Source organism: Bufo bufo, chromosome 3 (genome assembly GCF_905171765.1).
Source record: "Bufo bufo chromosome 3, aBufBuf1.1, whole genome shotgun sequence".
Taxonomy (NCBI): Eukaryota; Metazoa; Chordata; class Amphibia; order Anura; family Bufonidae; genus Bufo; species Bufo bufo.
Genome location: NC_053391.1, coordinates 566,758,965 through 566,775,486, shown reverse-complemented (window position 1 = coordinate 566,775,486; position 16,522 = coordinate 566,758,965). Strand labels below are relative to the sequence as shown.

At 40.5% G+C, this 16,522-nt stretch overlaps 1 protein-coding gene across 2 annotated transcripts in view; it reads left to right on the top strand.

The window, feature by feature from the left end:
* The window catches only part of STAT2 (signal transducer and activator of transcription 2), a 142,855-nt gene extending 131,097 nt beyond the window's left edge, over positions 1–11,758 (top strand). For both annotated transcript variants that reach the window (XM_040425607.1, XM_040425608.1), the window contains exons 23-24: positions 8,274–8,413; positions 11,453–11,758. In XM_040425607.1, coding sequence (XP_040281541.1) covers positions 8,274–8,413; positions 11,453–11,517 — 205 coding nt within the window. In that variant the 3' untranslated portion in view covers positions 11,518–11,758. The remainder of the gene's footprint in view (positions 1–8,273; positions 8,414–11,452) is intronic.
* The last annotated feature ends 4,764 nt before the right edge of the window (positions 11,759–16,522 follow it).

Sequence of the window (16,522 nt, the reverse complement as noted above, 5' to 3'; positions counted from 1 at the left end):
TTTCCAAAAGTTTTTATTTTTTTCAGTATTAAACACAAGAAAAACTATATAAATGTGGTGTCACTGTAATCATACTGACCCAGAGAATGAAGACTATCCTTCCTGGCCTTTTAAATACGCTTCACACCCCAAATCAAGTCAGGGGTGGGGATATACAAACCTCTTGCTAGGGGAATGCTCATTAACTTGCCACACATAACTAATAGAATCCACATATAAAATTACATCAAATGCAGCATTTCATACTGTGAGGTAACAACCCATATATAATCCCAACCAAAAATTAGGTCCACAACATGAAAAAACGCACAATGTGAACGAACTAAAAAGGATAAATTGTACCATTAATTTCCTTAGTTTACATTGTCAAAATTAAAATAATAAAAAATATTTGACAACATATAATGGAATTTGCTTTGTGTTTGCACAAGGGAACATGAGAAAAGTAAAAATAAAAATGTTAGTTTTTTTTATTCTTCTACATATATACTGATATTAATAAATTTTAATATGACTTAATAATACATAAGCTCTTTTCTCATGTTTAATCCCATTGGAGATCTGGTGTTCAGCCTAAAAAAACAAAATGGTTCTTCTCTGTAGAATCATTTTTTTTAAATGATGAACCTATCTAATCATACCCTAACAAAAGAACACAGGGAAGTGTTAGATGTGGGACTTAATTTTGCACCTACGGTGAATTTTGATGTTTTCTACCATTTTGGATATAAATACATTTTTCAGGAATCTAACTGTAAACAGACATTTCTATGATGTTGGCGACTCTGCTGGACACTCGCGGACACGCAGTGGGTGTGTCTTACGAGTCTACAGCATGGAAATGAGGATTCAGCTGAGGGTAATATGACAAGTGATCATTTTAAGGTGTTGAACCTTGTTTTATCCTCTAAAATCTCGTACCCACAGTATGGATGTCTTTCAAGAAACTATAGAAAAGGAACTTGCTGCCATATATGATACACAATGTCTCCTGGCGCTAGAGTTCGACATATCGCGGATCGGGTTGACAGATTACTGGGAGGGGCTGGAGAAGATCCAGCGGTCATGGTCCATATCGGAACCAATGACAAAGTTAGGGGTAGGTGGAGAGTCCTTAAAAATGATTTCAGGGATTTAGGGCAAAAGCTTAGGGGAAGGACCTCAAAGGTAGTATTTTCCGAAATACTACCGGTACCACGGGCCACACAAGAAAGGCAGCGGGAGATTAGGGAAATTAACAAGTGGCTCAAGAACTGGTGTAGGATGGAGGGGTTTGGGTTCCTGGAGAACTGGGCCGACTTCGCTGTCGGCTACAGCCTCTATCGTAGGGACGGGCTGCACCTCAATGGGGAAGGAGCAGCTGTGTTGGGGAAGAAGATGGCTAGAAGGTTGGAGGAGTGTTTAAACTAGGGACTGGGGGGGAGGGTAATTACACTATAGAAGGGGAAGATAGTGCAGATAGAGACCGGGGGCAAGGTAGTGGGACTGGGGGAGAAATGGAAGGAGGGACAAGAACAGTTCAGAAGGAAAGGTGTAGGGTAAAAAATATACATAAACCTCTCATATGTATGTATACTAATGCCAGAAGTCTGACTAATAAAACTGGTGAACTGGAATTAGTGATGTGTGAGGAGGACTATGACATAGTGGGAATAACTGAGACATGGCTGGATGATAGCTATGACTGGGCAGTTAATGTACAAGGTTACAGTCTGTTCAGAAAGGATCGTCAAAACCGGAGAGGTGGAGGGGTCTGCCTTTATGTAAAATCTTGTCTAAAGCCCACACTCCGTGAAGATATAAGTGAGGGACATGAACATGTGGAGTCACTGTGGGTAGAGATACATGGAGCTAAAAACAACAATAAATTACTAATAGGAGTCTACTATAAACCACCTAATATACCAGAGTCCACAGAAAATCTACTACTAAACGAGATAGACAAGGCGGCAAATCATAATGAGGTGGTTATTATGGGGGACTTCAACTACCCAGATATAGACTGGGAAACTGAAACTTGTATATCTCATAAAGGAAACAGATTCTTGGCAATAACCAAAGACCATTATCTCTCCCAACTTGTTCAGGACCCGACTAGAGGGACGGCCATACTGGACTTAATATTAACCAATAGACCTGACAGAACAACAGACGTGCAGGTTGGGGGACACCTGGGAAATAGTGACCATAAAGTAATAACCTTCCAATTATCATTCAAAAGAGCGTTTCTACAGGGAGAAACAAAAATACCAAACTTCAAAAAAGCTAAATTTAGCCAACTAAGAGAGGCCATAGGCCTAACTAACTGGGACAAAGTCCTCAAAAATAAAAATACAGCCAAAAAATGGGATATCTTTAAAAACATCCTAAAATCTCATTGTGAGAGGTACATACCGTATGGGAATAAAAGGTTAAGGAACAAAAAGAAACCAATGTGGATAAACAGAACTGTAAAGAAAGCAATAAATGACAAAAAGAAAGCATATAAAACCCTAAAACAGGAGGGTAGCACGGAAGCACTGAAAAACTATAAGGAAAAAAACAGAACATGTAAAAAACAAATAAAAGCGGCCAAATTAGAGACCGAGAGATTAATTGCCAAACAGAGTAAAACTAACCCTAAAATGTTCTTCAATTATATAAATGTTAAAAAGTATAAATCTGAAGGTGTCGGCCCTTTAAAGAGTAATGAGGGGGGAGTCGCAGAGAGCGACGAGGAGAAAGCAAAGCTGTTAAATATTTTTTTCTCCAATGTATTCACTGAGGAAAATAAACTGTCAGATGAAATGCTGAATGCTGAAATAAATTCGCCATTAAAAGTGTCCTGTCTGACCCAGGAAGAAGTACAACAGCGACTTAAAAAAATCAAAATAGACAAATCGCCAGGACCGGATGGCATACACCCCCGTATCCTAAGAGAATTAAGTAATGTCATAGCCAGACCCTTATTTCTGATATTTGCGGACTCTGTACTGACAGGGAATGTCCCACAGGATTGGCGCATGGCAAATGTGGTGCCAATATTCAAAAAGGGTTCAAAAACAGAGCCTGGAAACTATAGGCCGGTAAGTTTAACATCTGTTGTGGGTAAACTGTTTGAAGGTTTTCTGAGAGATGCTATGTTAGAGCATCTTATGGGAAATAAGCAAATAACGCCATATCAGCATGGCTTTGTGAGGGATCGGTCATGTCAAACTAATTTAATCAGTTTCTATGAGGAGGTAAGTACTAGACTTGACAGCGGCGAATCAATGGATGTCGTGTATCTGGACTTCTCCAAAGCATTTGACACTGTACCTCATAAAAGGTTAGTATATAAAATGAGAATGCTCGGACTCGGAGAAAACGTCTGTAAGTGGGTAAGTAACTGGCTCAATGATAGAAAACAGAGGGTGGTTATTAATGGTACATACTCAGATTGGGTCACTGTCACTAGTGGAGTACCTCAGGGGTCAGTATTGGGCCCTATTCTCTTCAATATATTTATTAATGATCTTGTAGAAGGCTTGCATAGTAAAATATCAATTTTCGCAGATGACACTAAACTGTGTAAAGTAATTAACACTGAAGAGGACAGTATACTACTACAGAGGGATCTGGATAGATTGGAGGCTTGGGCAGATAAGTGGCAGATGAGGTTTAACACTGAGAAATGTAAAGTTATGCACATGGGAAGGAATAATGCAAGTCACCCGTACATACTAAATGGTAAAACACTCGGTAACACTGACATGGAAAAGGATCTAGGAATTTTAATAAACAGCAAACTAAGCTGCAAAAAACAGTGTCAGGCAGCGGCTGCCAAGGCCAATAAGATAATGGGTTGCATCAAAAGGGGCATAGATGCCCGTGATGAGAACATATTCCTACTACTTTACAAATCACTGGTCAGACCACACATGGAGTACTGTGTACAGTTCTGGGCTCCTGTAAACAAGGCAGACATAGCAGAGCTGGAGAGGGTCCAGAGGAGGGCAACTAAAGTAATAACTGGAATGGGGCAACTACAGTATCCTGAAAGATTATCAAAATTAGGGTTATTCACGTTAGAAAAAAGACGACTGAGGGGAGATCTAATTACTATGTATAAATATATCAGGGGGCAGTACAGAGATCTATCCCATCATCTATTTATCCCCAGGACTGTGACTGTGACGAGGGGACATCCTCTGCGTTTGGAGGAAAGAAGGTTTGTACACAAACATAGAAAAGGGTTCTTTACGGTAAGAGCAGTGAGACTATGGAACTCTCTGCCTGAGGAGGTGGTGATGGTGAGTACAATAAAGGAATTCAAGAGGGGCCTGGATGTATTTCTGGAGTGTAATAATATTACAGGCTATAGCTACTAGAGAGGGGTCGTTGATCCAGGGAGTTATTCTGATTGCCTGATTGGAGTCGGGAAGGAATTTTTTATTCCCCTAAAGTGAGGAAAATTGGCTTCTACCTCACAGGGTTTTTTTGCCTTCCTCTGGATCAACTTGTAGGATGACAGGCCGAACTGGATGGACAAATGTCTTTTTTCGGCCTTATGTACTATGTTACTATGTATATAGATACGCATGACAATTTATCACACAAGCAACAATTAGCTTTAAAAGAACTACCGTAGCTGGTCTTAATGACGTGGTAATTAAAATGGCAGACAAGGGAGGTTCGGTAGTAGTACTTGATAAACAAATTTATGATCAACAGATGATGGGTATATTATCGGATATTTCCACAAAAATTGGATAGTAATCCTTTGAATCAATACCAACATGAATATATTCAAATTCTCTGCAAAGGCAGAGATTTAGGATTTCTAACACATAAACGGTTTGCTTTTTTGAATGTAGAATCTCCGGTTACACCCATCATCCATGCTTTACCTAAAGTACGCAAAGGCATTAATCCGCCTCCCCTATGACCTATAGTGTCAGGTATAGGTTCATTAACTGAAAGGTTAGGAGAGTGGCTGGATTCCCTTTTGCAACCATTGGTAAAAAGAGTCCCTGGTTACATAAAACATACTTCGGACATTTTGAGATGCTTTTATGATGCTAAATAGAGTACCGATTCTATATGGCTAGCCAGCGACGTTGTTTCATTGTACCCGTCAATTCCACATAATGTGGCGATTTCAGCGTTAGAGTATCATCTGCATAGATATAGTAAATACTCCACAGGTCTGATTGATTATATTCTGGACATATCTGGATTTTTATCAACTCACAATTATTTTTTCTTTGATAATAAGTATTATGTCCAGAAAAAAGGAGTTTCAACAGGTGCTAGATTTTCTCAGTTGCTTTCTAACCTTGTAATGTCATACTGGGAGGAGAGATACATAAACAATGATGCAAATCCTTTTGTTCAGATGATAGGCTGGTATGGCAGATTCATAGATGATTTCCTCCTGACATGGGAGGGCGATGTGTCTGCCATACCGGCCTTCATTACGTATTTGAATGACAACCCATATAATTTGAGGTTTACTTGCTCTTTTGATTCACATACTATTAACTTCCTTGATCTTAAATTGACTCGCATCCCTGATAATGTGATACAAACTCAAACCTATCGGAAGGAAATAACAGGCAATACGATCCTGAGGGCTAATAGTCACCATCCTATGCATACTATTAAGGCCATGGGATTATAAATCATACCCAAACCCTATAACCAACTACCCAATATCTTAATCAATACAAGAATACACGTGGACACCTTAAATGGGTGGAATAAATAAGGCCACGGCCATCTTTATTAAAGATTAGCTTAAAGTTAATTAACAATAAATCATCATAAAATAAATAATCAATGAATTAACTCATCATCAATATCTTATTAACAAACCAATCATTAGACCAGCCATAAACTCGGCCTAAACTACTGACTCAACTCGTCCGCTCACCTTATCAGTGAGCGACTTTTACCCTCCTTCTAATAAAGCAGCCGTGACAAAAATAAAATAAAAAGAGGGAAGGGGGGGGGGGGCAGCAAAACCTCCCTCAGGTACTCGTTCTGACAGCACACAGCTGTCAAACTCCTCTTCTTATAACTCCAACCTGATCCCAGCCCAGAACTCCCAACCAATCCCAAACCTGTTGCTGGGCATCCCCACTTCATTCTGCCCGGCAACGAAATCACAAAACCACATTTTCTTGGCGGGGAAATTCCCGCCAAAAGCTCCTAATGTAAGACCTCTGGGATGATGAGGATCCCTCCATATTTATTTTCGGGATCCTGACATTCCTGTAGGAGAACTGATTAGAGCACGCAGGAATTGCAGTACAGATGTTTCTTCTAATAGGGAATGTGGTGAAATGATTTCACGTTCACAGGGTAGAGGATATCCTCCATGGATGCTGACTAGAGCCCTCAGTGTCGCACAAAACAAACGAAGAAGTGAGCTACTTTTTAGGACAGAAAAAAAAGATCCAATACAGAGAAAATAAAAATCTAAGTAAATACAGAAAGGAAGGTAAAAATAATGTTATTTCACCCACATTAGTATTGACTTACAGTCGACAATTCTCCCAGATAAAGGATGTTATACTCAAATGTCTTCCGATCTTATTTGAGGATGACATTTTATATGAAGTATTAAAAAGTGGTTGTAGAGTAGTATCGAGACGGTCACGAACATTAGCCAACACTCTTTCCCCTTTCTTTTTTTCTAATGTGACCAAAACCACAACCAACATTTGGTTGAAATACATGGGTTTTTCAAAATGTGGAAGTCACCCATGTAAAACATGTAACTATAGTGTGACTGTCAAAAGCTTTCATGATTCAAAACATAGATTGGAGTTTCCAATTAAAAGTTACATTAATTACTGTAATACAGTGGGTATAGTTTATATTATACGGTGTGCTGACTGCGATTTAATGTACATAGGCAGTTCTTCTAGGAAATTTAAAACTAGAATATTAGAACATATTAATTACATAACTAATCCTTCCTGCCTGGATACATCAAACGCAGCCAAACACTTTATATTCTCACATGACCGCAGCTTAAAAAGCTTCCAAACATTTGCAATAGAAAAAGTGGTGGCTCCCCCCAGAGGTGGAGATACCAAAAAAAGATACTGCAGAGAGAGGCATTCTGGATTTGTAGGCTGAAAAACAGATCTCCAATAGGATTAAACATGAGAAAAGAGCTTATGTATTATTATTATTAAGTCATATTAAAATTAATTAATAATATCAGTATATATGTAGAAGAATAAAAAAATTATCATTTTTATTTTTACTTTTCTCATGTTCCCTTGTGCAAACACAAAGCAAATTCCATTATATGTTGTCAAATATGTTTTATTATTTAAATTTTGACAATGTAAACTAAGTAAATTAATTGTACAATTTTTCCTTTTTATTTTGTTCACATTGTGCGTTTTTTCATGCATCAAATTTTTGGTTGGGATTATATATTGATTGCATTTGATGTAATTTTATATGTAGATTCTGTTTGTTTTGTGTGGCAAGTTAATGAGCATTCCTTAGCAAGAGGTTTGTATATCCCCACCCCTGACCTGATTGGGGGTGTGAAGCGTATTTAAAGGCCAGGAAGGATATTCTCATTAGGTTACGACTAAGAACGCACCTGTGTTCGAAACGCGTCAACCATGCTGGGGTGAAGGTTTGTGTCCATGTGAGTTATATGCTACAAGAAGAAATAAAGTGCAACTGAGTTTTATTTCAAGTGCTGGAACTATTTTCTTCTACTCTCTACAAGAGCGATTAGCTCAGTGTCTGCAGGAGGGGTATAGTCGGTAGGAAGATCTAACCCTTTTTCTCACTTAGCATCGCCTCCTAGTGGCAGCAGCCATACCCATAGTCTTCTGTGTCCCCCAATAGATGCAGCGAGAAAAGGGTTTTACAGGTGAGTATCAAAAATCCTGTTTTCAATGCAAACCGCATCTGTTTGATGAAGACATTACAGTCATGATTATTTTTCATATGAGTTTTTGAAATCAAGGTCTTTTCCTTGAAGGGATTGTCTCGTCCCAACAAATCCCTTCCATATTTCCTATTAGGTCATATAAATGTGATAGATGGGGGTCCCCTGCTTGAGACCACCCTCTGTTAGTCAGAGCAGGGAGCCACTAGTAAGCTAATCTCCATGTATTACCTCCCCTAACCATAACCATGTACAAGGACAGTCAATTATTGCAGTCACTGCTAGGGAATGAGCAGCCCAGTCATGTGGGTCATATTGTAGGATTTGGATAAATGGTCTTGATTTAGCCTTTTCTGAGCTGCATAGTTATATATATTTTCTATTCTAGGAATGTGGATGACTCACACAGCAGTATTGCTTCAGGAACACCCCAATATTTTTCAGATACCTCACAAAGTGAGCATGAAATGTGTCTGCAAGACCCAGCTGAATATCTCCAAGATGTTGCAGTCCCGGATAACTTGAATCGTGAGTCATCATTAATTGCCTTCTGTTTTATATGCTTACTTATCCAAAGTGGTGGATCACACTATTTGGTTTAATACTCAGACCTATCCCAAGGATAGGTCATCGTTATCAATTCCTAGAAAACCCCTTTAAAGGGAGCCTGTCAGCGGCAAAAGCCACCCCAAACCGCCATCAGTACCTTCAAGTAGCCGGCAGTGAGTTTCTAATGATGATTTTCTTACTGCATTCTGATGAGGCAGAAGTATGAAAAACGTTCTTTTATCCTCCGTCCGCACTATTTTTCAGTCAGGCTTGAAGTCAAGGGGGCAGCGGCCTCCTTGCTTCAAGTCAAGGTAATCACACCCCCTTCCCTGCCCCTTCTCCTGTGACTGACAGCCGGCTGTTCGGCAAAGCCGGCCGGCTGTCGGGCATAAGCGCGGTTGGGGGCAGGGAAGGGGGCGTGGTTACCTTCCCGCTTCTCAATGAATCCGTCAAAGAGCTGATGTGACAGCTCGATCTGTAACCCTGATCTGTACTTCCCTATTGGCTTGTAAACATTCATTAAAGCTAAATTCTTATTAGTTTGATGACAATTTAGCTATAATGAGTGTATATGAGCTGTCAGAAGTTCAGGGCTACAGCTCAAGCCATCAGAGCAGCTCTTTGACGGATTCACTGAAAAGGGAGAAGCAACAGTCTGCTGATGCACTGAAAATTTTTAATAAAGACCAATTGAAAAGAATGGTTCCCCCCCCCCCCCCCCCCCCCAAAATAAGTAGAATGCAATAACCAAAAAATGCCCACAAAGGCGTCCACAACCAGTTTTTTCTTAACTTTTAACTTCATTTTTGTTTTTTACTTCCAGCCTACCCAAAGCCATAACTTTTTTTTATTTTTCCAGTCACATAGCTGTATGAGGACTTCTTTTTTGCGAAACAAATTGTACTTTCTAGTGGAATACAGTGTAGTGGGAAGCAGGAAAAAAAATTCCAAGTGGGGTGGAATTATAAAAAACATAATTCTGCCACAGGTTTATGGGTTTTTACAGTTTTTCCTATGCGCTAAAACTGTTATTTTCATTCTCTGGGTCAGTATGATACTGAATACTGAAAAAATAGCAACTTTGGAAAAAACTAATTTTTTCTTTGCATCCCCATAACTTTTTTACTTTTATGTGCACAGAGCTGTGTGAGGGTTCATTTTTTGCAGGATGATCTGTACTTTTCATTGATACAATTTAGGTGGGTATGACTTTTTGATCACTTTTTATTACATTTTCTATGGGAGGTGAAGCAACCAAAAAATGGTGAATTGGACATTTTGACTTGTTTTGCCGTTTGCCGTATGGGATAAATATTTTAATAGTACAGGCGTTTTCGCATGACATTTATTTTTTTAAATTGTTTATATATTTTTAATTTTGGGGAAAGGGGGTGATTTTAATTTTTGTATTTTTTTTTTATATTTTACATTATTTTATATTTTTTACACTCTTTAATAGTTCCCTAGGGAACTAGAACATTAGATTGCATCTCTCATAGACTTCAATGCATTAACATTGGACGCTATGAGAATTACACTAAATTTAACTAATGTGCGGCAGCCTCATGTCACTCAGGGGGACCGAGGCTGCCACACACTACATCCGGCTTCCCCATCATCGCTAGGGGAGTCTGTGCACGGCCGGGAGTGCGCGCTTCCGGTTTTTATCCTCCCAGATGCTGCAGTCACATTTGACCAAGGCATCTGAGGTGTTAAATGTATGCAATCGCCATTATCGATGATCGCATACATAAGCCCTGGGGTGCCTTCTGTTTAAAACGGCGGATACCCGACGGCTGTGGCGTCCACTTTAATATTCTTTATATTAAAATAAAGGGGAACACTCCTAATATTTCTGTAGTTATAAATACTTGCTTCACACATAAAATAATAATTTTTGAAACTCTGTATTGTACCATTCCTGTCATTTTTCCATGGAACGTATGAAGAAATAAGGTGTTATCATTCCGCTTGTCAATAGGGTGTATCCCTAAACTCACGCACTAATTGGACAACATCCAGCTGTATAGGGACACGTCCCCGTAGTGTGGCTGCACATGGTGCAGATTACTCACTTTTCTTTCCACACGGATTTAATGCAGAAAAACCGCAGCATAATACAGTTCCAGCAAAGTGTACGAGAGTAGACAAACCTCAGGTACACTTTGCTTTTTTTCTTAGGCATGGGAATTGTACTGCTGGGCGGATTTTGAAATCTACTGGATGTCAATTATTGTTGCAGTTTTTTGTGCAGATGTCAACCTTTTCAATAGAAGGGTGAGATCTGTGAAAAATCTGCACCAAAAAACACACCAAAAGCACAATAAATAGAGCAGATTTCTTACAGATTTTCTGCACACAAATCGGAACCCTGTGCAGCCACCCTTACTAAGGTGATTGGTAACACCCAGTTGGTGACATGCTCACCATGAAGACCACACAAAAAAAGTCTGCATTCAGATTACCGTATATTTATGTCTGCATCCATTCCACAATTTTGCGGATCGGAACCAGTCATTTCAATAGGGCCGCAAAAGACCGCACACCGAGTGCTGTCCGCATCCATACTTATGTGCCATGGCCCTGCAAAAAAGATAGAACATGTCCTATTCTTTTCCGCAATTGCGGACAAGAATAAGCATTTCTATCATAGGACAGGATGTACCAATCCGCAAAATGTTGAACGCACACGCCTGTTATCCGTGTTTTGATACAGGTCGTCTGAATAAGCCCTCTACTGGCAGTGCGGATTTTAAATCCCCAGTCAAACTATGCTATGGATTTTCACCACAGATTTCACCCTTTGCGAAGCACATGGTGAAATCTGTGACAATTCGCAGCAAAATCCATGACAAATCCACATGTAAGTCATGCAGATTCTGCAGAGCATTTGTTGTGGAATTCACATGGCAGATTACATCCCATGTGGACGTACCCTAAAATAGTTTCTATTTTTAATGTTCTGTGAAGCCGTGGTGTAATAACATGCTGAATGTGGAATATCACTTTATTTTGCAGAGATGACAATGGATGAGGTTTTTATAAATCCAGGCAGCGATCCAATGTTCTCAGTCCTCACTTAATAATGAAATCTTCCAGGAACGTTTTCTCAACTTCCATTATCTACAATGTACAAAGTGATAGAAGAAGTGCTCATTTTGGGAAATTCAAAGACAGTGTGCGTGTTCAGTGATGTATACCATCAGGGAGGAAGTGCAGGTTGCAATTGTATCTCTGCGCAGTAGGTTACAAGGTATTTAGAGCATTCCTGTGTATTAAATCATGACCAAACTCCTTTTTCATTTCTGACCACGCCGTCTTGTGCTGATTATGTACTGAAGTGGGAGAACAATGGAAAAAGAAAAGAGTGGTTCATCTGTGTCGCCGTCTGCAGGTAGAATGTAGAAGGCGTCCCTAACAATACATGTCCCTTACTACTCTAGGCTCCTTATATGCCAAACTTCATAGCGCTATCCGTCAGCTTTTAATCCAGACCCTGAATTCACTTTAATCTGTCAAAATTCATCCCAGCGCAGAATTCAAACTCTCAGTTGTTGCTTTTTAAAGAGTTAGCATTGATATTTTTCTGTATTGTATCATATTCATTTTCATACAATATTTTAATGCCTTAAAGGGGTTCTGCAGTTTGTTTAAACTGATGATCTATCCTCTGGATAGATTATCAGCATCTGATCGGCGGGGGTCCGACATCAGGGACCCCCGCCGATCAGCTGTTTTGAGAAGGCAGCGGCACTCCAGGAGCGCCGCGGCCTTCTCACTGTTTACCGCCGGCCCAGTGACGTCACGACTTGTATCAACTTGCCTGGGCGCGGCTAAGCTCTGTTCACTTCAATGGAACTTAGCCCCGCCCAGGCCAGTGATACTAGTCATGACGTCACTGGGCCTGCGGTAAACAGTGAGAAGGCCGCGGCACTGCTATAGCAGTGCCGCGGCCTTCTCAAACAGCTGATTGGCGGGCGTCCCGGGTGTCGGACCCCCGCCGATCAGATGCTGATGATCTATCCAGAGGATAGATCATCAGTTTAAGCAAACTGCAGAACCCCTTTAAGATTTTTCAGGAATATATCATTCTGTACAAACTGTGTAAGGTGCAGAGATATTCTGCCCTAGATACAAATAATGGAGGGAATTTATCATAAGGGGAATATTTGAAGTCAGTTTTGCTTGAGCCTGCGTTGGAGTACTTTACGCCACATTTATCAAATGTCTCATGTTTGATAAATGTGTCTTATCCTTAAAGAGGTTCTCCGGGTTCAGGGCTGAACCTGGATATTAGCTGTTCTTTATTCCCTGACTATGAGTGGAGCATCAGAGCATTTCCTTGCTCCGATGCTCCCCCTTGTCACGCTGCATCGCACAGTGCAAGACGGGGAGCTAAGAGGTAGCTTATAGTGTTGAGCGAACTTCTGTTTTAAGTTCGGCGTCTAAAGTTCGGCTTCCGGTTAGCGGAGAATCCCGATATGGATTCCGAATTCCGTTTTGATCCGTGGTAGTGGAATCAATAATCGGCCATTATTGATTCCGCTACCACGGACGACAACGGAATTCGGAATCCATATCGGGATTCTCCGCTAACCGGATGCCGAACTTTAGACGCCGAACTTAAAACAGAAGTTCGCTCAACACTAGTAGCTTAGGCTCTGTTCATGTATGCCCCATAGCTGCTATTCATGACGGAAGATGCCGCACTGCTGTATATTCTGTCATTTTGACGACAAGGAATGCACTAGAACTGAAGTGTGATTCAGGTTTGCCAACCTCATTTTTTATATTTCTGGACAATGTATCCAAAAAATCAGACAGCCAACATTTTTACAGACACGTCAGAAAACCATAATAAATTATAAAATCTACACATAATATATAAATGGTTCAGAATACTGAATTATGAGCCGTAAAATGATTACAACTCCAGTAATCCATATAAGCTTCTACAACTTAAAAAAACCTGGATGCATCAATTTTTTAAAATGGAAAAGTGTCCTATTTTTATATCCTGTCCTTAGTGTGAATACTGTATGCTCTCACTTTCTCAGATATGATAGAACTTCAGTAAATAGAATATCCTCCATTAGACATTGTAGCGGAGCTGCAGGCAGCGATTATTGATCCGAGCTAAAAAGCAGCCAGTAAATATATATATATATATATGTATTAGGTAAACACTAATGAAAGGGTTCTGACTTTTGTATCTTTTTGGGTCCACAATTGTGCTTCTAGTTTTAAAGGGAAAATACATATAAAAGAACCCACTTTTGAAGGTGTGTGACCACCTCAAGGCCTCTTTCACATGAGTGATACAGAATGTGTCAGGGTCTGTTCAATAAAAAATTATTATTTTGCACACAAGTTGAATCAGTATTGTCTGTGATTGCATTCAGTGTTTCAGTTTTTCCATCAGGATTGCATCTGTTTTACATCCGTTTTTCACGCACATGAAGAAAAACTGAAGAATAACACACAGCATCTCCTAGCAACCATCAGTGAAAAACTGCGTGCGAATGTCATGCGTGTGCTGTCAATTTTTTGTCACTGACCCATTGACTTGAATGTACCAGTCCTGCATGAAAAACGGATATAGACGGAACATGCTGAGATTTTTCCTGAACAGACGGATGGTCATTCAAAAACGATGCTCATGTGCATATACCCATTGAAAAGAATGGGTCAGGGTTCAGTCCAGATGCTATCTGTTTGCAGAACTGAACGTTATCCAGACGGAAAACTAAAACTCGCTCGTTTGAAGTGGCCTCTACTTATGAACATTGTCGACTTATTCGTGAAGTAGCATGGATTTTATGAACATTGGGGCAGATTTACTAATCCTGCCTAAGATGTAGAAATTGTAAATCTAAAGATCCGCCACATTCATCACAGTTGCTGACGCTGTATGATAAATCTGGCGCACCTTTAGACTGTCTAGTCCAACTTTATGCCACCTATTAGTTGGCTTACTTTGTGGATCTGAAGCCATGTCTTTTTTCCACGAAGCCTGCAGTGCGTTACTCCTTTTGGCTTACTTTCTTCATAAGTAATGTGTGTAATGAGATTCTACAGAATTCGGTAATAATAAATGAGGGCCACTGTTTGCTTCAGCAGGATGGTAAATGCTATTAGTCATATAATACAGTCGTTATTGTCACAATCTTTATGTACTGCAAGATTTCTTATACTTCAAAGAAGCTCTGAAAAACATTTCCATGAAACTGCCAATTGTGTACCTGTCAAGTGCCCTGACTTCATAAGTCTCTGAGTTTCTGGCGTTTCCTGGTATTGTTAAAACTGGGTTGAGGCTTATTTGCATCTGTTGGCAGGTATGCGATTGCAGTATTTTACCATTATTCTTCATTTTACATGCTATACTGCTAGAATATTCAGTTACAAAGTACATTTAGTTTGTCCTCCAGTTACCAATACTGATTCTCAGCTGCCATATTTGCTCCAATGGTGCCCACTTTTCCTGATTTGCATATGGTGCTGTGGAGCAGGGTCACATGTAGAGATGAGCAGAGTTTTGAAAAAATTGATTTGGCAACTTCATCGCATTTTGCCAAGAAATTAGATTTGTTCCGAATTAAATTGTCACGAAACGCTATAAATCAGGTATACCCAGGCCACTCTGCCTCAGGGTACGGCCACATGGAGAAGCCGTGCTGCGGACGGGTTGCGGCCATGCTGCGGTGAAGAACCTCGCAACCAATTGGCCCACTGCTGCCTCTCATTTAATAATGAAGACCGCACTGTATAGTCCTACTTCATTGTTAATGGCTGCGCAGCACCTTTAATGCACCTTTAAATAGGGGATGTTGCTGGTATGGGGTTTGGCTGGTTAGGTGGGGGCACAATGGGCATATTATTGTTGTTCTGGCCTGCAATCCCCAGAATATTAATCAGCTCTGGCATAGCCACTTCTCCAACCCCAGCGCTCTCCTGCCCTACAGGTGGGAGTTCTTCTTCTGCTTTTCCTTCTTCTCCACATAATCTAATATCGATGACAATATGTCATCAGGAACATCCGGCCTCTTGTTTCTTTGCATTTTGAGGACTTTTCTAGGACCTGGAGACTTTGAAGGATGATTTTGAAGAAGTAAAGCCAGCAAAAGATAAGGATGGTGTCATGGATTGCCATGCATTAAAGGTACCTGCACACGTAACAATATTTTCCATTGGGAAAATTGACCTGTTGTGTGGATCTAGAAATCTGCAGCATGTCAATTATATTTGTGGTTTTAGCTGCAGATTTCACCCTTTTCTAATGAAGAGCGAGATTTGTGGCAAAACTGCATCTATTCTGCACCAAAAACGCTGTTGGATATTGCAGGTTTTGGTGCTTTTTGTGGTGCAGAAACACACAGAAATGTGTGCGGATCCTCTGCATGTTTACGTACACCCGTGTGCAGGTACCCTAAGGCACCATGATGTACAGGTACATACCAATGTGGGCACAGGAGGTATGGCCACACAATCAACAAGCAGGAGCCCGTCAGTGACTGATAGCAGGGCTCCTGCTATTAGGCTAGGTCTACATGACAGATAGGGCGCAACATTTGTCGCACAACATTTTGTTGCACCAATGTCGCTCGACAATTTTTATAATGGCAGTCTATGGTGTCGCACTGCAACATACTGCGACGCAACAGTCGCAGAAAAATCCATCTCAAATGGATTTTCTGCGACTGTTGCGTCGCAGTCGCAGCATGTTGCAGTGCGACACCATAGACTGCCATTATAAAAATTGTGGTGCGACATTAGTGCAACAAAATGTCGCGCGACAAATGTCGTCGTGTAGACCTAACCTTATGGTTGGGATCAGGGAAACCTTTGGTCTTGGCCATTTAACCCCTTAGATACCGTGATCAACAACCGCAGAATCAAGGGAGCTTGACAGAGAGAAGGTGCTTCTTCTCTGCCCATAAGCCCCCCGTGACATCATTAGGCCTCTTTCACACTACCGTTTTTTTTTTCCGTTTTGCGGTCCGTTTTTTGCGTTCCGTATACGGAACCATTCATTTCAATGGTTCCGCAAAAAAACGGAATGTGTTCTGTATGCATTCCGTTTCCGTATTT